Source organism: Pituophis catenifer, unplaced genomic scaffold (assembly GCF_029215685.1).
Source record: "Pituophis catenifer annectens isolate HBS135680 unplaced genomic scaffold, rPitCat1.0.hap2 SCAF_3, whole genome shotgun sequence".
NCBI lineage: Eukaryota > Metazoa > Chordata > Lepidosauria > Squamata > Colubridae > Pituophis > Pituophis catenifer.
In genome coordinates this window covers 168,809,128-168,836,875 of record NW_027256883.1, presented here as the reverse complement: position 1 = coordinate 168,836,875, position 27,748 = coordinate 168,809,128, and the positions used below count along the sequence as shown (strand labels likewise).

Genomic DNA, 27,748 nt, shown 5'->3' with positions numbered 1-27,748 from the left:
AAACTATTGAAATAGGGAAAAGGAATGGCCACCTGTGGCCACAAAGGTTCCCATAGACCTTTAACAATACTGGTGCTCCCTGTACCTTCTTTCTTATGAAAAAGAAAAGGTTGCTGTAAAATATTAGGAAGCTGATCTATTTTAAAGCAATGTTTTAAAAAGAACTTGAAAAGCACCGGCTTAAACTACATTACCTTCTAGCATCATATTTATTTGTACAAATCCTCTTGGGCCCAACTGGGAGGGTATATAGCATACAGTTATGGCTGTATGATACAAAATTCATCTGGTAAATGAGTGATCATATGACTATGGTTCTTATAGCTTTAATTTTGGCTTGTCTTTGATTTTGCTAATCCAGTAAAAATACATACTGTGCTAATAAAAAAAAGGAAACGTATTTTGCTTTTTGTACAGGGTGGTACTTTCAAAAAGTCTTACTTTTACTCAGAAATTTTCTCAGTGAATCCTGAAGGCTTTGTTCTCAGAGGAGCTTTCATAAAAGGCTTAAGCAGAAACATTTTCTTTCATGTGATCTGTATGTTTTTCATAATGTTATCCAGAATACAGGAAAAGAGCTCACATTGTTTGGGTGTGTTTCTGAATTAATGTTCTGCAAGTGCTTTTAAAAAAAGGATTACTTACTGTGTACTTCATTGCCTGTTACTTAACAGCTTTATTCTTTCTATATTCAAAATATAACACAAACAAAGAATAGCACAAGAAATGGGAAGACCATGTTGAATAGTTCCTTCTGGCTTTCCCATAACAGAGATTTTTGTCCCTGTACACCATATGGTAAATCTGCTAATACTTGATTACTTGCATTTACTTACATTTGCACACTAGAGCAACAACATTTTCGAGTACCATCATAGGATTTGGCACGATACCCCCAGTTTAAAAAAATAAAAATAAAGATGACTAAAGGCACGAATGCTGTGATTTTGCAAGATTCTGTGTTAGAAATATTGATGAGTTTTTAAATATATATGCTATGTTTTGCTATTATGGACACCATATTAACCATAGGTACTGTGGTTCCAGCCACTGCTAAAATATTTTTCAAGTACAATTTAACATTTATTTATTAATCCTCCATGTGTATGACTTTACTGAGAGGGCAGCGACATTTCTTGTGTAACGGAGGGGTAGGATAATTTCCTTCATTATGCCTGGATAACTGTTGCTAAGGCTGCTGATTACCATGCATAAAAAGCTAGCAAAGCCCTAGGTCCTCAAGAGGTACAGATTGCTCCATTGATTAATGACATAATCCCTAGGTGCAATTTGGAAAAATAAAAATCAGATGTGAAGATAACCTTGAAATCATCATGATAATGATGGATCTGTCCTGTTCAAGTATATCACCCTATTCGGTGGCCATTTCTGTCTAGTACTGGATTTGCTTTATTCTTCAGCACTGCATTTGACTTTCAGCCAATCTATGTGGAGTTAAATTATGAAGATGAGGAGGACTGGTGATGACATGCTAAGCATATCATCACCAGTCCTGAAGGTCATGCTGTATTTAGTTGCTCATTACATTCCACAGTGCAAAGCTGCACCAGCTGTTTAATTCCCAAAGAGCACAAACAGGAAGAAAATTCTCTATCATTCTTCATTTCATCTCCTACATACTGCCTTGCCTGCACAGTATACAACCTGCTATGTACAGTACATTATGCATTTGACTACACTTGCTAAAGCTACTTATCACTGCTACCTGTTAGTCTGACTATACCTCGCCTGTTAATTCAACATCATTAGACAATGGCACGTTAACATTGTATCCATTTAAATGAAATTATATTGCCTGTCTCTCTGACAGTAATCTAACTTATTTTGTATGCTTGGTGATGTCGGAAAACCAGTAACGCTTTGTGAAGCTCTAGACAGCAAGGCAGTAAAAGAAATGCTGCGTGCTAGATGCATTTAGGCATGCTTCCTTCTCTTTCTCTTTAATATATAGATAAAGGGCAATATAGCAGAAATCAATATTGCAGTATTGCCATCATCTTCTGTGAAGGCTGCAACTATCTCAAAAACCTCCATGCAACATTTTAGGGGCACAAAGCATCCATAAAATGCTGTATAAAAGAGAGCCGCACAAAGCACAGAGCTTCTAGCAGCCAAAGAAGAACGAAGCAGAGTGGAGCAGGAAAGGGCTGGGTAGAGATGCTTAGGTATATTCCCCTTGTCTAACATAGACTGGAATCAAGTCACTGCGCAAAGCCAAAGTCCCGAGGAGTGGCAATTGCTGCAAGGCTTAAAATATAACCGACTGTAAGAGCCGGAAACACAGCATCAGATCCAAAGGGATGGGTGGCTTCAGCAGGTTGCCGTCGAGGCGCAGGTAGCGAAGACGTGGCGCATTTTCAAGATCTGAAGATGCTGCATGAAGAGAGACCAGAGAAGTGGGACATATCCGAGTCCCATTGATTTCTGAAGGCAAAAAAAAGGAAAGAAAAAAAAACAGTTAAACAATAAGCTAAGGATAAGGACGTTGCAGAGATCATCAGTTTCATATTTCATTCTGCTCTTTCAGCATTCATTATTCATCAACTATTGACAGAGTTATTCAAATACAATATTGTATTATTGCAATAGTCCCTTCCAGCTTAAATATATTTATAATTCCACTCCTCTGTATAAAATCATGGAAGAAACTTCCCTTGCCTGCAGTAAACAAAACCTTTCCTATTCAGTTTTTAATTCCCATGGCTTCCCCCCACATTCATTTAATAAAGGGTCTATATAAATCACTCCTATAGATTGAGTATCTACAAAAGTCGATAACAGTGAGTGTGAAATCCAGGTATAAAACCAACGTTTTAAAGCTCCTTAGAAATCTCACAATGTTTTATAATTGTTAGGATGGTTATTTTAACCTTCTCTGTAACTGTATACACGTTATAGTCTTTTGTGCTGCTAAGATATTAGAAATGTGCAGTGAAGACCAGGGATAAACAAGCTAGTGCATGCACTTTCTTTGCTGTAATTTTCATTATCCCTTCCCTTCCTTCTACATACACACTGATGGAAAATTTTAATGCAAAGCCTTTTGTTTCCTTCATATCTTAGAATTCTAAATTGTGCACTGAACTTTCAGGAATATAAAGGTTCCCTATTGCAGAACTTTCCAGAGTGAATGAAAATGGAAAGAAAAGTTAGCATCTTTCTTCATATCTATGCACTACAGCCTAAAACACAAAACATTTATGGACTGCCTTTCTAACAAGTATATTTGTTACATAGTATACTTACCTGAATGCTTGTCTTCAGGTGTGCATTTGATTCATATTTCATTATTAGAATGCTGTTATTATGAGATCTACATCTACATATTCAGAATTTATAAAAGACTATTAATTATGAATGATATTGATAGCTCAGAAATTTGCACTAAGCTCTCCTTATAGAAACCAAGTTGGCTATTACTGTGCCCTTACTGTGTATAATCATCTTGGAATCAGTCAAGTACTTTTTGTTGACTGACTGCAATGTGGGGCAAAACTAAGAGAAAGAGACAAATGGGAAGGCCAAAACCTGGATCTGGAGTTTCCTTCTCTGCATAGCTCTGACTTCTGAGCCTTTTACATCATGCTTATCAAACATGGTAAATTATATAATCTTCTACCCATTATGATATTATGGAGCTGAAGTACAATAAACTTGCAGGACATTATTTTATACAAGTTACAAGATTATGCCATACTGACTATATAGACCAATGGACAAGAATTCCTATTGAAAAGGCCCACTCAAGCACATTATTAATAAGCTACAGCCATATTGGACAATGACTTTCACTTTCTCAGAGTGGCAGAACCCATATCTACATATAGATAACCAGCCAGTTTGAAGCAGATTCTCACATGCAATAAAAAAACAACAACAACAACAAGAAAATTATGTTAAAAAGCAAACAAGACTATGTAATAAGCCCAGATGTCTATTTTACACCAGCAGTGCCATACAGATTCCAGCATCTTCACACATATGATTAGAGGCACCATTATGTGTTCTTCCTCTAATGAAACCTATATCATCATCTGCCCCTCTGGAGTCTACATAGAACAAACAGGACAAACTCTGCACAAAATAGCAATAGCAACAGCACTTAGACTTATATATCGATTCACAGTGTTTTACAGCCCTCCCTAAGCAGTTTACAGAGTCAGCATATTGCCTTATACAAGCTGGGTCCTCATTTTATGGACCTCAGAAGGATGGAAGGCTGAGTCAACCGTGAGCCGGTGAGACTGAAACTGCCAAACTGCTGGCAGCCGGCAGTCAGCAGTATTACCTGCAGTACTGCATTTTAACCACTGCGCCACCACGACTCAAAATAATGAATGGATACAAGTTTAACATCAGGATCAAAACAAGCATAAAATAATCACAAAACATTTCAGTCCCTTAGGACATACTATTACAGATTTAAAAACCATTTTGGAAAAAAGGAACTTTAACAGTATACTTGAGTAAGAAGTTGTTGAACTCACATACATAAAAAAAAAAAATCAGGATATCTCAGAAGAACTCAATAAAATCAAGAGTTTTTAAAAACACGTTATAATTGTTAATGGAGAAACTATTGCTAATCTGTTTTATATGTAATTTGCCTCAGCATAACCAATCTGTTTATCCTGCCCTTTCCCTCCCCCTGCCTTATTCTAATTTAACTCCTGCATTAATTTAGCTGCTCTATGCATCTGAAAGCTGTAGTTCACAAAACCTTATGCCTTTTAAATATAAGTCAGTCTGAAAAACTGCTAACATATTTTTGGTTTTATGGTATTTCAGACTTCGTTACTGTTCAGCACCAGTCATGCTGTACCAATGGGCATGCTAGCTGGGTTGGTAACATTTGAAGAATTACAAATTTTCGCATCTATTGTAGAAACATGGCTCTAAGATAGGGGCACAGAAACTGCAGCTCTTTGGATGATGCTGATCTGTATACCTAAGCACCTTAGCCAGTACAACTAATGGTGAAGAAACCTATAGAAGAGGTCAAAAGTATTTGTTTCCTGATCTGATAGCATATTCCACAATATTTAGTCCTGTTGTGGCCCCGCCCTCCGAGCCTATCTCATCGGAGGAAGAAGGCTCCGAACATGAAGAAGAAGAGTCGGCCAGGCCTCCCTCTCCAGGCCCCTCCCCTCTGGCACTGCCTCAAGTGCCGGCCGAGGAAGAGGAGATTAGTCAGGAGCCAGGTGTCTCCGATGAGAGCGAGGGAGGTGATCTGTCGTTCCTGGATCCATGTCAACGAAGGCGTGATAAACGGTTGCAGCAGTTAAGGAGGCGTGCCAGGGATTATAACTGAGTCACTGGACCACACCCCAGAGACTATATAAGAGAGTGTGGTGGCCATTTAAGACTCTGTGACGGACAAAAACTAACTCTGGCTAGTCACTTGAACAACGCTTAAAGCTGCCGAAAGGTTTCTTGTTTGGAACTGGACTATTTGCAATTTGTATGTATTTTCTGTTTATCTGATGAAGTAAAGCCCTTGGCAGTCGATGCTTGTATAGCTGCCAAGTTTTAGATAACAACCTGTGTGCGTGCCAAGTGCTTTCTTAACCCTCGTCTGACTGTGTTTGTGTGTGTGTGTGGAGACGGGGACAGAACAAGTCCAGCAGTATCATAGTAGACCATACCCATGCATAAAGAGAGTGGGGCTCTGATTGAGTTGACACAATACCATCTTGCAGATTTTGACTGGGGAATCAAAATCTCCAAGACAGCATCATGGTATCATGATTCCAACCCCTTTATATGTGTGAACACAATACATGCCAAGTGGTATTGTGTTTATTAAGACTTGACTGGCTGAAGATGTTCATATAGTTTTTCAGATGGATATACCTATCCTTTCTTTTCTTATACATTCACACACAGGAAAAAATAAGAGGAAGAAATCATCCTACAGCAAGCACTGGGGAAGCTTCCAGGACCTCCGAAGACTGTTTCCAACACAATGATTGAGTTGGGAATGGCAGCAGTAGTGCTAACTCTCCCTTCTCCCTCTTTCTCTCTATTTTGCTCTGCTTCTGGTATGCCCCTTATTTGGAGCCTGCATTTGGATTTTTTTTCTTTTGTCTGGATTGCAAAAAACTGCATGACCATTAAACATAACATCAAACAGTAACGGGAAAACTGTAGTTGTTTGTTTCCAGTAAATGGTCATCCAATTTTTTTTAGCACATATAAAATAATCCTACCCTGTTCAATCAGCTTTACTAAAGGCATGGAGCAAACAAGGTGTAGCCTTTGTTATATTTACTGTATGTCACTAATATTAAGTACATTTTGTATGATCTTAAGATGAGACTAATTCCACAAATTATTCTTATTCACAGCTATCATACACACCAGTGGTTCAGAGATTGAGTTGTTGGTCAATCCCATTATATTGGAAGTATAAAAAGGACGAGGAGCAGTTAATCATATGATATGGATTCATCCCAGTATTTTCCTAACTTGGTTTAATAATCATAGGTTTACTAATATGGCATTGCCATGATCAAACAGTACGATGTGAATGTGTTTATAAATCTGGGACATGCTGTATTAGAAGATTGCTGGCTTTATCAAGTAGTATGTGTATGAAGGATGGGGTGGGGAGACAGTAAAATAATTACTTTTCAGTGTTGGAAAGACAATGCAACCCCAGATGTACAAAGTTTAATCAACTACACATGGTTACTTTTGGTTTATGAGCTGCTATTTTCAATATAATAGAAAAGCTGATATGTGGTCATGGTTTAATGAAGTGTTTAAAAATTAGGCTGTATTCTTTCCTTTATGTAATATATACAGTATAGCTTGCTTTCAGAAATTGTGGGTGCTCCCTCCCTGGAGGCTTTTAAGAAGAGACTGGACAGCCACTTGTCTGGAATGGTATAAGGCAGTGATGATTAACCTTTTCAGCACTGAGTGCTGAAACTGAAGCATGTTGGAGTGCATGTGCGGGCCGGAGCGCATGCCCACAGGGAGAACTCTGTGGGCCACCTCTGGCACGCATGCCATAGGTTCGCCAACACGGGTATAGGATCTCTGGCTTGAGCAGGGGGCTGGACTAGAAGACCTCCAAGGTCCTTTCCGATTCTGTTATTCTGTTATATTTTTTCTTCTTTCCTTTGTTTCTGTAATTTATTTTTTGTATTTTTCTAATCTTTCCTCCCTTTTTGTATATTAAAGCAGTAATATGAAAAGTAAAATTAAAAAATTGGTATCTCTGCTGCTAGAAGATGTTTTATCCTTACTGTTCAGACTAATGCTCAGAAACATATGCATAGCTTTTTAAAAAAAAAAAAAAAATCTTCAGTCCTTTTCATTTAAGATGTTAAAGAGAGTTATGATTGTCTACTGAAATTCTGGGTTTGAAGTAGGATTCAGTCCTTCCTATATGAGGCCTATCTTACAAGGACATTTTATTGGCCTACAGAGTTGCCAAAAGTTTAACTTGAAAGAAAAATCCAAGCTTTTGGGGTTGGTTTGAAGTACAGCGGCTCATTATTTTCTTTATTACTTCCTTGTTAAGATTTTCTGGAAGGAATTCTGCATTTCTTAAACGCAGATGTTTTCAATTAAGGCAACAGATGTTGGGAACTCCTGCTGAACATACTACTAGGAACAGGAAGAATAAACGTTTTATTTTTCTACAACTATGTTGGTGTATTCTGAAGGATACAAACTAATGTATGAAATTATTAAGGCTTTATCCAATAGTATGGGAAATATATGTTGATTTTTTTAAAAAAACATATTTAAAGACACAAAATGGGAAAACTCATTGATATTTTCTCTCTATAATCCTTCACACAGTCACCCATTAATTTAAATTAGTATAAAAATAGTATGCAAAAAAATTAAAATTGCTTTGATTTGCAATGCTTTCTCAGCCAAGAGAAAAGTTTTGGAAAATTAGTCAGTCCTACAAGCCAAAATCTATTAGCTATAGATTGACAGAAGCCACAGAAAATGGCTTCTGGGATGGGTGCTGAGTTTTTTGCCTCCCTTCCTCTCTCTCCCTATATGAAAGAAACATAAAAATAATTTCCATTTTTGTTATATGGAAAGATCTAAATGTTTCTTTATATGGAAATAGTTCAATTTGCATGGAAAAGAACAATTTGCTCTCAGTCTGACTCCTCTGTACCCACCCACCCTGTTCTGTTCAATCATCTGTCCTAACAGTCATAAAGTTACAGCTTCAGGCAAGATGGAATTTATAATTTCGTGGAATCCCATGGAGTAATGACTTAAGAACAATGAGGGAAAATAAGATTTCTTACTGAAGTTCCCTTGGAAACATCAACATAAGTAAGTCATTTTGGAATTTTTAAAATGAATGTTGAGTCATGAGATAATCTACCTCTTCCCACTCCCCTTCTACCCCACAAACAGGATCTCTTGTAGGTCTAATCAATTACAGACTTGTGCCAACTCACGTTGAATTGAGTTGTCATTCAAGTAGAGGTGCTCCAGCTTCGGGCTGATGTAGGGGATGCTGGTGAGGTTGTTGTATGCCAAATGCAAAACCAGCAAATTGGTGATGTTGAAAGTGTCGATAGGCAATCCTTTGTCAGACAGTTTATTATAGTTAAGCCTGATGAAGGCCAAGTTGGAGAAATCTTTGAAGTAGTTGTTGGGGATATTATCAATTTGATTCTCATCAAGAAAGAGCTGGTGAATGACTTTGGGAACCCCAGGAGGCATCTTACTTAGCCGGTTATGAGCCAGGTTGAGTTGCATGAGGTTCTTGAGCCCCTTGAAAGTATTCTTTTTGAAGTCTCCATTATCCAGTTGATTATGATGAAGATCTAAAAGGAGGAGGTGATCTAACTTGCTGAAAACATTTTCAGGGATTTTGGAGATACGATTTCTGCTTAGCCTAAGTTGCTCAAGATTGGGAGGCAAATTGTTGGGCACTTCCTTAAGGAAATTTTTTTCCATGTACAGAAAGACAAGGTTATCCAACTTATTTAGTACTTGTGATCCCACTGAATCAATGCGGTTGTTGTCCAAACTGATCCACCGCAGCCCTGTTGCATTCTTGAAAGATTCTTCAGAGATCTTGTCAATGAAATTGTTTTGTAGATACACATATTGGGCCCTGGGTGGGATGAGTGGGATTTTTCTCAGGTTGCGGCTGTCACAATAAATGGCTGAAGGAAAATCTGGGGGGCAGAAGCATTCTCGGGGACAATCTGGAAAAACTGAGGGTGGTCCTGGGGGCAGAGGTGGAGGGAAATCAGTTGGTTCAACTGGCTCAGGGAGTGAAGGACGTGGGCGCTTCTTTGGAGGTTTGGTGCGCCTCTGTCCATTCACCTCACAAATCAGCAAAAAAATGAGTGGGAAAATCAATCTGACAATCCTCTTCATGTCTAAATAGAACAAGAAGAAAGAGAAGCAAACATTAAAAAATATACTCCTTCATTCATTTGTTCATTCAATATTAAGTACATATTTTCCTACATATTTTCCTTCTTCTTTTGCTTTGCGTTTATGTTTGTAAATAGAATTTTGAGAGCTTGCAAATCTTGTTAAAAACAACAGTTCAAAATATTGGGTAACAACAGGCTGACAGAAATCTGCGATGGAATGTTTGAATTTAGGAGTCAGCCACCTGTTACAACTTAAGTGTGATCCAACTGGGATGGGACAGAAATTTTGATATATATAATCCAATGCTGAAAAAAAAAATCCATGAGGAATGGAGTCAATGAGAATGCTAGTCACATACTTCAAATAGTTGCAGAGAGTTAACAATGATGGGGATATACTACCAATGAACCCTCTTGGATCAGCACATGCAACAAAGAACACGACCATAGAACAGCATTCTCATATCATACATCACATTGCCTTCTGCCAGGTTTTGGATGCAGGTAGTCCTCAACTTACAATAGTTCATTTACTGACTGTTTGTAGTTACAATAGCACTGAAAAAAGTGACTTATGATTGTTTTTCACACTTACAAGTGTTGCAGCATCCCCATAGTCATATGATCAAAATTCAGACTCTTGGCTATTGACTCATATTTATGATGGTTGCAATGTCCTGGATCATGTGATCATTTTTGTGACCTTATCACAAGCAAAGTCAATGAAGAAGCCAGATTCACTTAACAACCATGTTATTTAATTAACAACTGTAGTGATTCAGTTAACAACTGTGCCAAGAAAGGTCATAAAATGGGGCAAAAATTCACTTAACAACTTCTGTTTCTCATTTCCTGATTTCCATTATCATATCTCTTGCTTCCCTGACCCTATTCATACTTCACAGATGATGAAGGAAGCTGAAGTCACTGTCCATCTCTCTGCTTTGGTCTGTTTTGTCCTCATTAGTGTGGACTTTTCTCTCTGAATAGATCTCTAATCTTTTTCCCAGGAGGGCAATATGTTTTCCTTGCAGACCTCATCCTTTTTGTATCCTATGCTCCAAACGAATGGTTGGGAACAAGAACAAATACAGGTAGCCCTTGATCTATGACCATATCTGAGCCCAAAATTTCTGTTCCTAGAGAAACACATTGCCCTCCTGGGATAAAGATTAGAGATCTATTCAAAGAGAAAAGTCCACACTAATGAGGACAAAACAGACCAAAGCAGAGAGACAGACAGTTACTTCAGCTTCCTCCATCATCTGTGAAGTGTAAATAGGGTGAAAGAAGCAAGAGATGTGATAACGGAAAGCAGGAAATGAGAAACAGAAGTTGGAAGGGGTAGTGATGGTAGTTTGCAGGTCTAGAATACATATAAAAATATAAGACATCTCTGAGGCCCTCAGGGTAAACTTTACAAAATAACAAAGCCATGTTAAGGGAAATGGCTTTTTAGTTTATGCCTCCAATTCCAAAACTCAAACAGTCCTGCTAATAATTCAAAAGCTGCCTGAATTCCATACTGAGTGGAAAATTCTCATGTTTTCTATAGAAAATATTTCAAGAATACTGACGTGGCTTTTTTATGAACTTAGACCAACATGCCCCAGCACAAGCTTAAAAGGAGGACATTTGATAAAGGGAGGGCAGGGATATTAATCCATAGCTTGGCACATTTGTACTTATCAGAATACTACATTGACAGTAGACTTCTGCATGGCCCAACCAACCATCCTTTTTGGTTCATTGTTCTTTGGCAATCAGGGGACCAGGTCCTATTATCACAGTTAGACAAGTTCTGCAAGGTATTTCCTGGCAGGACTCACTATGCTTTATTTATCTTCCTAATTTTAATTCTTCCCATTACATATTCTAATCCACCTGCCTCAGTTTCTTGGCAGAAATATCTATCTCATTTCAGTGCCTCAAAAAGCTTGCTTGCTTTTTGAGGCACAGTCTCAAAAAGTTCCTAGGTTCACCAAGCTTTCTCCTCATCCTGACCAAATTCCAGAAGCAACCTATCCATCACCCATTATCAACAAAAACACAATGACATACATGGCAAAAGCATATTGCAAGTCAAGAAAAGTTAATCTTGAAAGAGAAAGACTTATATGGGAATACCAAACAATTCCCTGGAATTGCACCCTGGAAGAGTACATGTGTAGTGGAAATTGCTCCATCAATAAAGCTGTAAGGGCAAGGCCTCTTAGGGTTCCAGTTCTGTCCTATCATTGTCTGCTATGACATCGGTAGGATGATGAAGCCTGTCTGGAACAGTGATCCCATGGAGCAGGGGTCAACAACCTTTTGGACCTCAGGGACCAGTAAATTCATAATTTTAAATCCTGCGGCCCACTAATATGATCTGCCTAATGACCGGCTGGGTGGGCGTGGCTAGATGGTCATGTGACTGGGTGGGTTTGGCCAACTCACATTGAGGGGTGCCTCATCGGCCTTTATTTGTCCCTCCCCTCCCAGCCACTCCTCGCCTCCCCACCTGGGCTCCTTAGCGCCCCAACAGGAAGCAGTTGTTGGAGCTAAGCAGCCACCATGAAAAAGAGTTGGCAAAACAGCTCAGTTCAGATTGGATCTCACCTCACTGAGGACTAGGAGCATAGGCTTTCCAAGCAGAGGGAAGACCTGTGGGAGTGCAAGGCCAGGTACCGGCACCTGGAGGCTCAGCGGGCTGAGATGGTCAGCCAGTTCCAGGCCATGATGCAGTCGCACTGGAACAAGGTCCTCTGGCTCTTCGCCATCAGTGGCACTTCCCTCCAGCCTTTGCCCAAAGCCCCACACCAGGAGGCCGAAGCAGACCCCAAGTCAGAATTTCTGCCCCCCTTCGACTCACACAAAAGACTCCGAAGGAGGAGACTCTCTGCAGCATCACAAACATTCATTGCATGTATCTGTCCCAGGGTCCATAGTTTGAGGACCCCTGATTTGCATTTTTATATTGCAATATAAAAAATGCAAATAATTTTTCTCCGGAGCACCAACATTTTCTCGCGGACCACCAGTGGTCCACCGACCACTGGAAGATGATGTGCCACGAGCCCTTTGCCTTTTGGGAAAAAAGTCTGTGGACAGGAAACAGAGACAGAGAGAAAGTAAAATAGCAATAGCCAGTAGCCAGAGAATGTCAGTGTTTGGGAGTTTTTCGTGCTAAGGAAAGAGAGTCTGAAGACAGAATGGCACCACTTGAATGATGGATTATAGCTCATACTTTGACTGCATATCCAGCCCCATTCCTTGGGGATTATTTATATGTATGGATATCGTAATGGAATTTCTTGTTGGTGGTTTCATTTCATTCTGCTCTAAACATCCAGATATGGCCAACGTGCTTACAAGAATCTGTGGACTGAGATTCTCAGCTTAGTCACTGATTTAGTCACTGAGAAGCAAAGCTGTGACTAAAATGGCCTAGTGCCAGCAGAGATTTCTTCCAAAAGGTGAAGGACTCATGGCACATGATATTCCATGCATTTAGAAGAAAGAACCCTGAAATCTCAACAGCAGTTGCCAGGGTGCTTAGTCTGTTTAGTCCTCCATGGGATCACTGTTCCAGGCAGGCTTTATCAACCTGCCAATGTCATAGCAGACACATGTGGGGATGGCTGCCTCCTCTGCAAGGTAACCTTATCCCCAGCACTCAGTGATGGAGGGGTACAAAGTTATACAGGTAAGAAAAGACACAATCTAAAGCAAGATGGGGGGGGGATTATTGCAGCAAATCTAACACAGCAAATGTTGCAGCAAATTTATTGCAGCAAATCTCTTTCACAGGCTTAACTGTGTCAAGTACTTCATCCAGATATCCAACTGGAGCAGGGGTGAAATCTACTTACCTTCCTTACTGGTTCGGAAGTGCGCACGTGCGTCACATGTGCAAGCAGATCCTCTGCGCATGTGCAAAACCTTCTGTGCATGCGCAGAGGGTAAAAAACACATTACTTCCTGGTTAAAACCAGGAAGTAACAACACCCGGGTGGGTGGGCGGAGCCTCGTGCCGCCATCGCTACCAGTTCTCCGAACCACCTGCCACAATCGCTACTGGATCGCCCGAGCCGGTCCGAGCTGGGAGCATTTCACCCCTGAACTGGAGCCACATGAGTATTACAGTTGGGATATTGTTGTTTGACCAATTAAAGCAACATGACTGTAAGGATGCTGAAACAAAGAACCATTAGCTATTGTTTAGGTTCCCAGTTGTCCTCTGGAAACAGTTTGTTTTGCTATATGTTCCCTTTGGGTACAAATTTTAATTACTTTAAAATTAATTCTAGTGAATTATATGTCTGAGTAATATAAAGCCAGATGCCTATTTATATTGCTAGAGTGTCATTACTGGGAATTGAAATATGTGATGCTTTCTCCTCTATCAAAGAAATGTTCCTGTTCTTTTAAATATGTATTTCCTCCAAGTAAATCAACAGGAGATATATTTCTGGAGCTGATTTTTTTTATGCCATTAAAATGTGCAGAGTAAGATGATGTCACGTGTTATCTCCCTTTCTCCCATGATTTCAACATATCTGAACCATTTTTGACAGCAAATCTGAGCAATTTTGCTGATGTATGTCAAATTCCATCAATATAGTAGAACCACCACAAATCTTGTCTATAGTTTTGTTTCCTGAATTCCACAAAGTCTTAGATAGAAAAGTGCATTATTTTTTATGACAACAGCATTTTCCCTACTTCTTTTTTCAGAGTTGAGAGTCATATCGAATAATTTGTTTATGTGATCTTAAGAAGAATGACGTACAACCATTAGTTTTTATGATTATTTATACATTCCAGAAGCCTACAAAGAATGACCTACCCTATCATGATGTCCTTGCTTTTACAGTATCCTTCCATTCTTAAAGCTTATTTCATTCCAGTAATTCATTTTAAGATGTGATGGCCTTTTCCTAGAGCACTAGCAATGTTAGTTAATACAAAAATATCAGGTTTTATGTTCAGTTGCTTTACATTTATAAACTTAGAAAATACTTGGAATTTGAATTGTAATTAACACATGAGAAGTGTTAAAAATGGTTTTTATTACGGTACTTTAATGAAATAGAATATCCATTTCTTGTGACCTAGAAAATCCATCTAGCAAGTTTAGCTGGTCCATCACAAAATGGCTGCTGCAGAAAAATACCCAGGTATTAAAAAAAACAAAACAAATTGATCAAGGTAAAAGATAAACAATTTGCCCTAAATTCTAAGAATGAAGGAAAGGTGATGTCTGATTTCCAAACTAACATCATTATTCCTTTTAATCCACAGTTCCACCTCTTTGAGGATTCCTCCAAAAATAATTTTTCCCTTTCCAAAACAAAAGCATGTTTTTCTCTCCACCATGAACGCATTCTCCATTTAAAAGACAGATACACATTTGTACATACTTTCCATATAATATTATCCAGTCAGAGGCCATCATGCTCTGTTCAGTCATCATCCAACATACTCCTCTTGTCCTCCAATTTATTACCCTAAATTTAACACCCTCCTCTCCCCTGTCCAGTCAAGTTTCTACATGCCATCCCTCATGGTGCCCATCAGTTCTTCTCATCAATCTCTGAGGATGGAATTCTATGCCACCTGAATCCATCCAAGATTGCCCACCACTCTGACTATGTTAATTTCCTTTCCTTTCCTTTTCAAGTTATGTTGCATATTGATAGCTGTTGCATGTCACCATCATATTAGATGTTCTTAAATATTAACTACATCTCAGTTGCTGGAGAACCATTAACCTCTAAAATGTTAATACAACCGCTGTCATTTATAAGTAAGCAAGGTAATAAACAAAATATTCATCATCAAATGAAATTTCAAGTAGTGTCATTTTTACTGAAAATTATTCTTAATCCTGATATAGGGATCAAATGTAGCATGTAAATGCATTCAGACTTCATAATCCATAAAAGCACATGTGAGTTCAGACTTTTGTAATCCCTGATCTTTTCTTTGGAAAGTCAAAGTTTAGAAAGTGTGTCTCTAACTGATCCAGTTAGATGGAAAAGGGGATAGAAATAATTAATTCTCTCCCACCTCCCCACTCCTCTACCCCCTTCCTGTTCCATTGTTCCCATAGATGTCTTTTATCTGCCCTTCCTTTCTGTATTTTATGGAAAAGACAAATTGACTTTATCAACTATGCTATTTCTTTGTTTGCAATCTTGTAGCATCCATTACCAGTTTTGCAATTTTCTGACTCCTTGGGAAAGGAACATACCTGCCTTTTACTAGAGATTTCTTCCAAGCCTTTGAATGAATGTAATTGCATTTTCTTCATTAATGCATTTTTTTTCTTTTCACCTCGAGCATACAGATGATGAATGAGGCTAACAACTCTTGTGATAAGCTTCCAGTCCTTTCCATCACCCAAGGCTCAAACATTATATTATGGCTGCCTAAGTCAAACTAGCGCAAACATCTCATTTAACATAGCATTTTCAAAAACATCAAATGATCAGGAAAGGCTCTGATAACCAAGAACATTGAATTCCATTCAAACAAATAATTGAGATTTATAATCCCAGCTGTAAAGAAAATGCAAGCAAACTAAAATCAGCATAGCAAATGTCCTTTAAAGTTGAAAAGAACCTATAAGAAGAGCAGCAGCAGTTAGCTTTGGCTAACAAAAAGAACTAAAAACTAACCTGAATATATGCACCAATGCTTTTGGTGTTTTCATTTTGTGATAGGATGTGCAGTACAAAAGGTTCACATGGGAAAGCTAGAGCCAAAGAAAACAAGTGTGGCAGCAGGAAAAACAACTCCATACAAAGACCGTGATGTCTATTCTTCTTGTGTCTTGTGTTCCATCATTTGCTCTTGTTCTCTGCTTGTTACATATGCTCTAATTAAGGATTATGCCAGGTTAAGAGTGCCAGATCTCTTTACTGAGTGTTTGGCTTTCTGCTGCCCAGATCTGGTAGACCTAATCTCATTCTGCATGTTTTATATGACGATATCAAGATGGAATTTTGTGACATCTCCCAATTTTGAGTTTGCTCTGCTAAACATTTGAGTTTTTCTTTTCTTCTCTACTAGAAGATGACTCCTGCTGCAAAAAAAACTGATTAAATGTTGATGGATTATTTCTGTAAATATATTTATATTTCGCTCTTCCTTCCACTATGAGACCACAAGACACATATGTAAGATTTAAAGATCTCTTGTTCATGGAATGACTCCAGCTGATCATTGCTTCATATACTTTTAAGTCATATTCTAGGCCTATGCTGCTACTCAATTATGCTTCTGTCAGGCCTTTTGGCAATGTCTAACATCCATTTAGCAGGAGATGTTTAAGCATATAAAAACATAGCACCACTTGTGATCACAGAAAAGAAAGAATATTACTCAGGCCGCAATGCTCAGAGCATTTAACTCCTAATAGACATTGTATTTATCATTTAGAGATATGTGAAGTAAACAGATGGGTTGTTTGTGTCCAAAAGCTTTCACAACAAACAATTTATAGTCTTAGCAAGACAAAACAATGCTCATGTCCTAACATTGGAAATACTCCAACACTATGTGTATTTGGCAAATGATAGCATGCATTGTGAAGAAAAGGAAAGTGTATTGCCTGGTTAGGATATAATGAATTCAGTAAGGTTACTTTCTTGTATTCCTGGAGTTCTCCTACTGTGTATATAAAATTCCTGATGGTTCTGAAGTTAGGATTTTTCTTCATACAAATATATATTTTGATAGCAGTGTTATCAAGTGTTTGTACTGAAATCCAGATTGCTTTTAAAAAAAACTGTGGTGAAAATGTGTAAAAAAAAAGTAATTGGAAATATTGTCTGAATGGTTTGTGAAACTTTGGACTTCATTCAATCATATGACATTGGTTAAAGATGGGCCCCAAAACGTATCTGCCCTGTTGATTCTTGTGATATGGGACAAAATAGTTGGAGATAAGTGTGCCACAGCTTCTTTTTCAACTATATCCAATATGGTGGACTCAAGACCCATAAGAACTATCAACTGCACAGGTCCCTTATACAACATTCACACTACTAGAAACATAGTATCTTATATTCCACAATATTAGCAACACTCCTTATGAATAATGGCACAAATTGGACCATGGAGTTTTCCTAAGTGGAACAAGCACTCTGACACTCCCCTTGTGAGAGTCCAGGAGTACCCTAAATTGCATGCGCTTTATGTCTGGAAAATGCTACCCCACCCATAATTAATGGTGAAAAATGCCCAGATTTCAGAGATGAGAAGACCAACTTGAATGTAGTTTGCTTTGATTAAAAGAAAGCATTTGACTTCCTGGATAATCAAATACCTAGAAATAGAGGGAAATAGAAGCATTAGAAGCAATGATACAATGGAAGACACAATTGCTGGACAATGGTGAGTACCATCTACGGGATTTACACTTGTGCAATTCCAGTCATTAGAAGTAGAGCAGGGGTGGGTTCTACTTACTTTTACTACCAGTTCACAGCGGGGCCGCACGCTCTTTTGCGTATGTGCAGAAGCATTTTGATGACATTGGGGTCAGTGGGCGGAGCCTCCCGCTGGTTTAACTACCGGTTCTATAGAACCGGTGCGAACTGGGGGCAACCCACCACTGATATAGAGTGGATATAGTGCATTGGAATCAAGCTAGAATCAAGTAGAAGTAATAGAAACCTTAGAACTGAAGAAGTTAGACACCACTTAGACACCATCAGCTTTGACAAAATCACCATCAGTAATTGCAAAAGGCAGTTTTACATGGAACAGCTTACATCCTGCTGTTCCTTTAATATTATTAAACCTTTAATATTATTAAACAACAATATCTACCTATCCCAGGTCCTTGGGAAGGATTCAATAGGTGGATAAAAATGCCAAATCCAATCTAAACAGATGGCTGAGTGTGTAACCAATCATAATTATTATACAGCAGTAGGGAGACAGTGAAAAAATTCCCAAAATGGGTAGTTAGAACTGGATCTCTCCCGCCAACTACCACTTGGTGGAAGCAAACTCAGTGGACGAATGGCCATAACAACACCACACCTTCACTCCTAGCTCCCTAAATCAGAATCAATGTGATTGATGGTTATTGAGACACCAAAGAAGGGCCAGGATGAATGCAAAATCATCATCCCAGTTTCACCAAAGAATTCATCAAGATGTGTGATCAATGCTGCCTTGGAACTATGGCAAAGTCTGAAACTCAACTATTTTAAAATTCAGATTGATGCTGAAATTGAATTCACTTTCACAGCATCTGCAGGTTTGAAATACACCATCCAATATTGTATCTTGCTAGAATTAATTTATTCAGAAAATACAGGCATGGAAGAGCTGATACCACAATGTTTCAAATAATGTTTCAGTCATTTTAGGAACAAAAATATTGAAAATTTCAAGAAATGTATTTAAACTGAGCTGTAAGGGTTTTGGGGAAACTAAATGTAAAGTTCATCAATTTAAAAGTTAAAAACAGGAAATTTTTCCTCCTTTACTATTTGACCTACTTAAATTCCTACTTAGCATTTTTTTCCAAAGTAAACTGGGGAAAATCTGTCATTTACTGTTCTTCCCCAGTTATTCCTGACCTTCAGTTTATCTCAGTTCTGCTTTCCTGCCTTCCAATTATGTGCCATTATGAATATGACTTTAGTTTAACCTCTATTTTTGCATTATCTGTATAGTCTGACTCTTGTTATAAATTTAGCTGGACCTTTCACTTTGATATACATCAGAAAGGAGCATGATAAGAAGCAGAGTTATTCTCTAAGAAATATGAAGGCATCTGGAAAAAAAATCACTGAATGTTACTTGCCCTGGAATACTTGCAGAAACTGTCAGAAAAATCCAACAATGAAGCCTTTTATCTAAAATTTAAAAATCTATCGCTCCTGCAATGCATATAAACATAGGACTAAAAGTATTGAAAAACCATGATCTTGCTTCCTTAAGATTTATATCAAGCAAAATGTTTTTTCAACTTGATATTTTTTGTTCACATGATGAATGAAATAAGATAGCCTACCATGTGACCTGAAAGAAAGAAAACTGTCTATATGAAATTAAGCAAATGCAGAAGCCAAGAAGTTATAAACAAAGATATTTTAATGGATTTTTAAATTAGTGTGCCTGTTATGCAGAGAAGATTGTATTCCAATATTGATAAGTATAAGCTAAATAGAATACAGCAGGGGGCATGGCATACAACACTATAATTTATTTAGCTAAATAGCTTAATCTGGATTCAATTACCTTTTGAGTTTATTGAAGTCTAAAAATATATGCGGGATAAAATGAGTTTCCCTAAATATTCCTGACACATGATATGTTTTCAGATAACTCCAGTGATAATGGAAGGCCCAATTGTTGAAACCCAACAATTTCTCATTATAGCTTCCTAAATATAAATGATAATAGATTTGCAATTACAAGGTACATTTACTATAAAACCTAGGTAGGTGGAATTTAACAACAAATGACAACTTTTGAACAAAATGTTCAAGTCATCAGACAGGATTCCTTATTATGGAGAACAATTTATAATAGATAACATAGACTTGTCTTGGATAGAGTACAAATTTGTAGGCAGATGTCAGTAATTTTAAAAAGGCTCAAACCAACCTGCCTAAGTCCAAAGATTGTGCAAAACCCCAAATCTGCTTTGCATTTTGGAGTTCTGCTATGTTCTAAATAGTGACATTGTAGGGCAGCTAAGGCAAAAAGGGGGAAATCCTCTTGGGATTTGCAATTTGTGTTCTATTATTTGTACCCTAGTGGGAAGGAGGGGAGGAGAAGAACTGGATGCCATGGTCAGCAAGGATCTTTTCTAGTAAGGATTATTACTGTGATCAAGTCTGAATTAAATCCCTAATTACAAAATATAGGGAAACAAGGACAGATTTTTTTTAAAAAAAACTTCTACTTTATTATTTTGACCTTTTCTTTTTAGCAGTTACATAACAATGTTAATATGTCTGTAATTGCCTATTATTAACTCTTTTCTTCTATAGAAAAGGTCAGTATTTAAGATTTTTTTCCTTCAGCATTTGACTGTCAATTGCATCATATACTGAGGGAAGAACACAGTGCAGGTTTTTGATTGAATAACAACAGATCCCACTCCCTCCACTCTGCCCCTATCCTCCCCACACGTCCTTAGGTTTTAATGCTTGGTTTTAATTTATGTTTTAATGTATATCTATAGTTGTATTTATATGACTGTAAGCCACCCAGAGTTACCCTATGTAAGATAGGCAGCCAATAAATTTTATAAAGAAATATAAATAAATACAAGAGTTATCATTCCATACTATTCCAAACCAACCTCATCAACTAGCTTGTGAAATTTGCCAATGTTCATTATACATTTTATCACAGAATATAAGAAAAAATGTTATACAGGGTTAGAATCCCACTTCATCCCTTACCAATCAAGGTATCAAAGAGTCACGGTGGTGCAGTGGTTAGAATGAAGTACTGCAGGCTACTTCTGCTGACTGCCAGCTGCCTGCAATTTGGCAGTTTGAATCTCACCAGGCTCAAGGTTGACTCAGCCTTCCATCTTTCTGAGGTGGGTAAAATGAGGACCCAGATTGTTGGGGGCAATATACTGACTTGGTAAACTGCTTAGAGACGGCTGTAAAGCACTGTGAAGCGGTATAGAAGTCTAAGTGCTATTGCTATATTAGAATGAGCTTTTAATTGCTTTTAAATGCTTTTAATTGCTCCTATTTTTAGAGTGGCTTTGGAGACATCTGAACTCTGGACAGTTGAATCAAGACTGGAATTTCATGGACAGTTTGAATTGGACAAAATAATTCAGAGCTGTTTGCTTCTCTCAAGCAAATTTTAAAAATCCTGAATTTCCCCAATCACCCTGGATTTAGACTTTATCCCAACTCAAGGTGCAATCTTAATACCTGGAAGGTAAATATTATATGAAAACAACAGCAGCCAGGGACTGTTAAAAGAAGAGTTAATCACTATATTTTTTAAAAAATAATTTTCAGATGATAGTCACGTCTTCTGAGTTTCTACAAGGTCCAGATTTTATAAACAATCTTCTTTTGAAAATCCTGGCCTTCTGGAGACTACAATTTAGCTCTTCTGGAGAGGATCTATTTGACCTAGCCAAAAGGCAGAAGACGACTGTCCATGACATTCAGGCAATGGAATTTCCTGCTCCAAGACAACATGTTGACTCTTTCCCTCATGCAGTTTAAATGCCAGATCACCACATTTTTATTCCAACAAATTTATGACTTCTAGATTGTGTGTTTATGCACATTGTGTTGCTGACTATCTCCTGCGTTTTTGTGGAGATTCTCAGTCATCCAGGTCGTAGTTGTTTCAAATGTGTTTTTTTTAAGGCAACTGGACTGTTTTTTCCTTGAGGAAGCTTCATCCAAGAAGTTTCATAAGTCCTATGTTTTCTTTGCTATTTCTAGTTATTAAACAATTGTGCTTAATTATGCTGTCTATTTCATTTAAGTTGGAAAGGCAGGATGTAAGTTTGTAATTGGTAATTGAAATAATAAAATGTAGCTTGACATTGTTCATGACTGCTCATATACAACAAGTTCATTCAAGCAAAAGAAACATAAGTTTAGAACTTTTGTCCCAGTTTGGATATATATTACTCAAATGGCACAATATTATATTTGAAGCAACTCCACTCCATCAACATTTACTATATTTCAAAATCCTTCAAAAATAACTTGAACGTATTTCTAAATTGTTACCAGTAATACAGTGCTGAGAACAAAGAAAAGAAATGAGTGTCTTGATCTGAGCTGTTGCAGGCTATTATTAATACTGTCATATTGTCTACAGTTTCCTGCAAAAAAGAAGAGAGGGACCAATGGAGAGAGGGACCAATGGAGTCTTGCCCATTTCATCTCTGCAGCTCTACCTGAATTACTAAAGGGGAGGTGTGAAGCCAACACTGTTGTTAGTAGACCTGACAAAGAATACCTGGAACTGGAAAGAAAGGTGAAGCAAGAGATCCCTTCAGTGGAGAAAGAACTTATTCCCATGTACTTTAGAGCAGGGGTCCCCAACCTTGGCAACTTTAAGACTTGTGGACTTCAACTCCCAGAGTTCCTCAGCAAAGCTGGCTGAGGAATTCTGGGAGTTGAAGTCCACAGCAAAGCTGGCTGAGGAACTCTGGGTGTTGAAGTCCACAAGTCTTAAAGTTGCCAAGGTTGGGGACCCCTGCTTTAGAGGAGCTTCTCTGGCACCTCAGCTAATCCAGAAGTAAGTTGATTATGTTGCTGAAAAGAGAAATTAGAACGGGATCACATAATTGGTGTGCCAGCCCTGAACAATGCAACTTCCTCAGAGATGCCCTTAGAACCAATACAAAGAAATCAATGTTAAAAGAACTAAATATAGATGTGCACAATATGGACATAATAATAACAGGCTCTATGCCTTCAAGTTCTTTTTTCATGACTTTATCTTTCCTTTATTCCTTTACATCTTTCTTTTCTTTATTTTAAATATTACCGGTAGTTCTTTCATGTTTAAAATCTTAATAAAGTTATTTGAAAAAATAAAAAGGAAATCAACAAGACTGAATATATTGATCCTGGGATCATACCTTTGCTTGTGGTCAGTAACCATGGCCATGCTAGGATTTTCCAATGATTGCAGGTATTTTTCTAGAAATCCACTTTTTTTCTCATACAATGGAATGGGAACTCCCTGTTTGGTTGTTGCAGCATTAAAATAACAATCTATTTCCCATTCCAGTTGTTAGTCTAAATTCACACCCACAAATTGCAAAATTGTTTGTCTAAGAAGAAATGAGGATATACAGAAGGGAGAAATAAAGCACCACGGGACTGCTGTCATATTGCAGAAAGCTTGGCTCCTTTTAAGACATTTTGACTAAAATGATGCAATACATTCCTGGGACTCTAAGTAACTGACTGACTTCTTCCATGACAATATTCTGTATCTCTTGTCTCCCTTTCTAAGTTTGCTGACATCTGTCTCACTTCAACCTCAGAACTTTGATTCCTGCTGTTTCCAATAAGAAGACTTGGAAGTCGACACTAATCTTAGCACAAAAATAGTTGTGTGTGAAGACTTACTAGTTATACCATAAAACCTTTCTGTTCTCTGCCTCAGCTTGTGCCCTAATAAAATATTTGAGCTGTGGTAAGCAGAGGAAAAAATGTGTGAAAATATCAAAACGCTATAAAAACATTACTATTTTTATGTATTGAATTTTTTCCAGCAAAATCTTAAGAGTTTTTCATTCTGGTTCCCTTCTCTGGAGTTTTTCCACATATATGAAAAGTATCAAACCTGCATTAGTTTACCAGAGAATACAATCAGGCTCAGTGGTGATTTGATGATGGACATTAATTTAGATAGGATCGGGCTATCAATAGCTAGTAGGCTTGATGGCTATATCCTATGTCTTGAATACCAAATGTTAGAGCATACCAGTTTAAAATGGTTTCATTCTTTCTGCATGTGCACCTGAACTTTCCAAATGCATCTGGATAGCCATGTCCCATCCAAAATGCTGGTGTAGGAGATGGCTAGGCTGGGCCCAAGGGAGGGGTCGAACACATCATCAGTCATGAATCCCTCCATGCCCACAAGAGATCTAAATCCAGTCCACTATCAATTTCTTATCTACTGCCAAATTGCTTCAACCTAGTGGTTCATATTCTTATAGAGAGCTTAAGCTTGCAATAAATCTTTATACACAATTGAACTGTCTGGATCTGCTGATTTCCCTGACGCTTGACAGCTGGACTATCTGGACACATGGGCTGAGCTAGCCTTGTTCTTCTTACATTGTTTGAACTGTAGCTCACCCTTAGGGTGAATAAATAACATGTCCAAATGTTTATGTTACACAGGAGTCTTTTAACTGAAGGGTAGCCAGAGGACAGCCCTCTATTTTGAAAACTTTCCAAATCAAGGTCTTTGAAATTGCCACTCAAGTTTCATTCTTGAAGCATACAAATCACCAAGTCAGAATCTTCTCTCTAGGTCTGTACTGGACTGTAATACAACCAATTGTCACTGTAAATGTGCACATGTACATATATGTAAACAAATGAAAATATGCAGTTCTATTTTAATGCATGTCATCTTTGAGGCAATATGTAATTGACCATTTTATGAACAAACAACGGTGTGTAAAATGTAAATATTGTCATTTAGAGTTTTCCCATAGAAGCAATAGTTATAGAAGAGCCGCTAATCTATTTTGAGTTTGTTTAGTTTCGTTTATGATGATGAAAACTGTGATTATGTTATGCTTCTATAGTTATGCAGTTGGGCTTTCAATAATATAATGCACATTTGTCTACTAGTTTAAATAATATATTGTGAGTAGAACTGCAAATTATAAAGGGTAAAAAGCAAAATTAAGAGTGAGTAAGTTACACATAAACAGAAGGTATACATACTAAAGTAGAATCCAAAGAAGGTCACATTTATATTTAGCTCCTAGTGCTTGAGACAGAGATGGCCAACTGCTGTCTCTTGAGTTGCATCCTTCTTTTAAACCATTTACTTAATTGCAATGAACATCTTTTGAATGTATACAGTAACATTAGATTTGGCTCCACCTTCAGAGCAACACAGTTCTATAAGAAACAAGACATTCTAGATTTTAGTCTGTTTTTGTAAGATGATGATACATTTATAAGCAATGGCACAATTATATATATTTGCTTCCTAAATATGATGTGAGATCATTATTGCATTTTGATTATGGAGCCAATGGGTTAGTTTCTGCAGAAAATATCAACCCTTGTTGCAGGAATGGGCAAACCTCAACTTGCATATCTTCTTGTAATTATGCTCCCAAATGGTCATTTTTTTCCCTCAAAATAAGAAGGAAATAGAAAGAATCAACCTTTTGAAATTTCATATTTAAGAGACTGTCTGAAACCACAACAGTACTCTGAAATTGTGTGATGTTATGGTGTTTGAGTTTTTAAGCATGGAAATTGGAATAGGCTGCTTCCTAGAACTTGCCAATTTCCATTCCTATTCTTTTTTTAAAAAAATGTCAAAATGGAAAAAAGATTCAGATTAATCTGCCAGTACAACCCTAAGGGGTCACTGTTTTATTCCAACAAGAAGGTAAATTGAAAGTTAAAATGAAATAATGGGACAAAGACCAGCACCAAATCTTTATAGGATGTGGTGGCTGTTTACCTTTCAACTGCCTTCACCCTTATCTATGAGGAGGCAGTGACAGCCACCAGCTGCGTTCCTCACTTTGTTGTTATAAAAGTCTACTTTTCAGACTTGGAAGGACTTTTTTCTTTGCTTAATGACACACAGAAATCCATATTTTCCTTTGTGGAAGTTGATAGGAGTAGCAGCTGAATCCTATATTAACACAAGGACAGAAAATACATCTTCAACCATAGTTGACACCAGCAATCTAACTTATGTGATGCAGACATGTATAGTTTTGACTTCCAGCACTTTGCAATGATTAGCCTGTGGGGCTGTAGGCATAGTGACACCAGTGTAAATCAGAGAAGCAGGGTAGGCATGCTCATTGTACAATCCCACATAATACTTGTTGACCTAAACAGGGATTTGCCTGTTCATTTAGTTATGGTCCTTTCCCAAAAACTGGTCTGTAATTCAGGAAAGGTGACTAAGTGAAGCAACCAGCAACACCAAGCCAGTAGCAAGGAAGGACTGATGCTAGCTCAAAAGAATGAGCATGCAGGAAAGGAGGAGAATAATGTAGAAGGTCTTTACCCTACTTCCCAGCCCTTTGCTTAATGGCATGTTTGGCTCTTCCTTCCAGCACTTGAATAATAATTGTGGAGGTTACTGGAAACAGAATGAAGAAGGTAGCTGTTCTACGAATTCAGACACTCATCTCACTGGGTGCCTGCCATTTTCTCCATCAGGAAATTATCCTGTTGGCACTTCTGAAGAGCAAACTGTGTGGCAATGAATATGTGCATGGAAAGTCATTGCACACAAGCAGCTCACCACAGGGAATGACTCCTTGTCATTTCTAACAGTAACCACAGTATTTGTTGTTTATATAGTATGAGCCTTAGTTACAAATAACAAGTGCACATTTCATTGTTATTGCTTGAGACATCCTGATGTTAGGAGAGTCCAGCTATGATGATTTGGCAAATTCTACTCTTCAACTATCCAGTTTTTCATCAACCAAATGAATCTATAAAATCATTTCCTCATAACCAGCCATTTGTGTATCAATATAGCTTCTGCTAGAATATTTACAGTCTCCTTGATATCCTCGCTTGCTATTGGAATGTATTAGCTTCACTGCAACAAGTGAGGAGGGGCAAATATTTTGAGGGTTCCAATTGGCTGATAAGTAACCAATGTTTTCTATTTCTCACTCAGAAATCTATCAAGGTCATACAACTACATTTCTTTGAGAAGGGGAGGAATGAAAGAAACTTTACATACCATTGTTCCAGGGGTGGGTTCTACTTACCTTTACTACTGGTTCGCAATGGGGCTGCACACGCATGCGCACGAGCAAAGCAAGCATGCACGCTCTTCGGCACATGCACAGAAGCATTTTGATGACGTTGGGGTTGGTGGGCGGAGCCTCCCACCAGTTTTACTACCGGTTCTATGGAACCGGTGCGAACCAGGGCAACCCACTACTGCATTGTTTCATATTGGTTATCAGGAAAAAAAAAATAGTTTTGTAAGGTATAAAGTATTGCACAAGACTGTTTAAATTATGAAATAGAGATGAGGCAGATTAGGGTTATGTAATCAAAAGAGAACACCAAAGTTGCCAAGGACACTTTATTGCTAATGTAAACTACAAGTGATGAAGAATTCATATTGTGAGTATAAATGAATGATTTAGTGTAAAATTTAAAGTATTTAGATTATTTTAGCATTTTGCATGTGGGGATGTCCTTAAAGTCTAGCTAAATTACTTTGGCTTCCAACAGTTTTCCAAGGTGCTTGTTCTTACATAGAAATCCTGAAATATCTTGGATCATTCCAGTAATTCCTTCTGCTATATGGGCTGTCCTAAAAAGAGTAAATTCTTTTTGCAGTGATGCCAGTTTCATTAAATAAAAAATCCTCCTGTATTTTAGAGAATTAACAAATAATATATCTGCTATAGTTTGACTGTTTCACCTAAGCTGGCTAGCATTTATATAAATTATATATTTATACAAATTATTTTCTTTAATAAAATAGAACAAATCAGCTAAAAGCCACTGGGTCTGGCCAAGTACATTAGGAAATAAAACTTCCCCAAGGAAGATTAAACATTTACGACATTCCTTAAAATAATCCCATCAATTTGCCAAGCAAAATGTCTATGCTGAGTTTGTGTAGGCAAATCC

The 27,748-nt window shown here is 37.8% G+C and overlaps 1 protein-coding gene across 1 annotated transcript in view; it reads right to left on the bottom strand.

Annotated features, from left to right (window-relative positions):
- Positions 1–656: 656 nt before the first annotated feature.
- Positions 657–27,748, bottom strand: part of PRELP (proline and arginine rich end leucine rich repeat protein) — a 31,953-nt gene continuing 4,861 nt past the window's right edge. Inside the window, exons 2-3 of the mRNA XM_070939755.1 lie at positions 8,463–9,398; positions 657–2,445 (exon numbers count right to left, since the gene is read on the bottom strand). Of these exons, the coding sequence (XP_070795856.1) occupies positions 2,270–2,445; positions 8,463–9,396 (1,110 nt within the window). The 5' untranslated portion in view covers positions 9,397–9,398 and the 3' untranslated portion in view covers positions 657–2,269. The remainder of the gene's footprint in view (positions 2,446–8,462; positions 9,399–27,748) is intronic.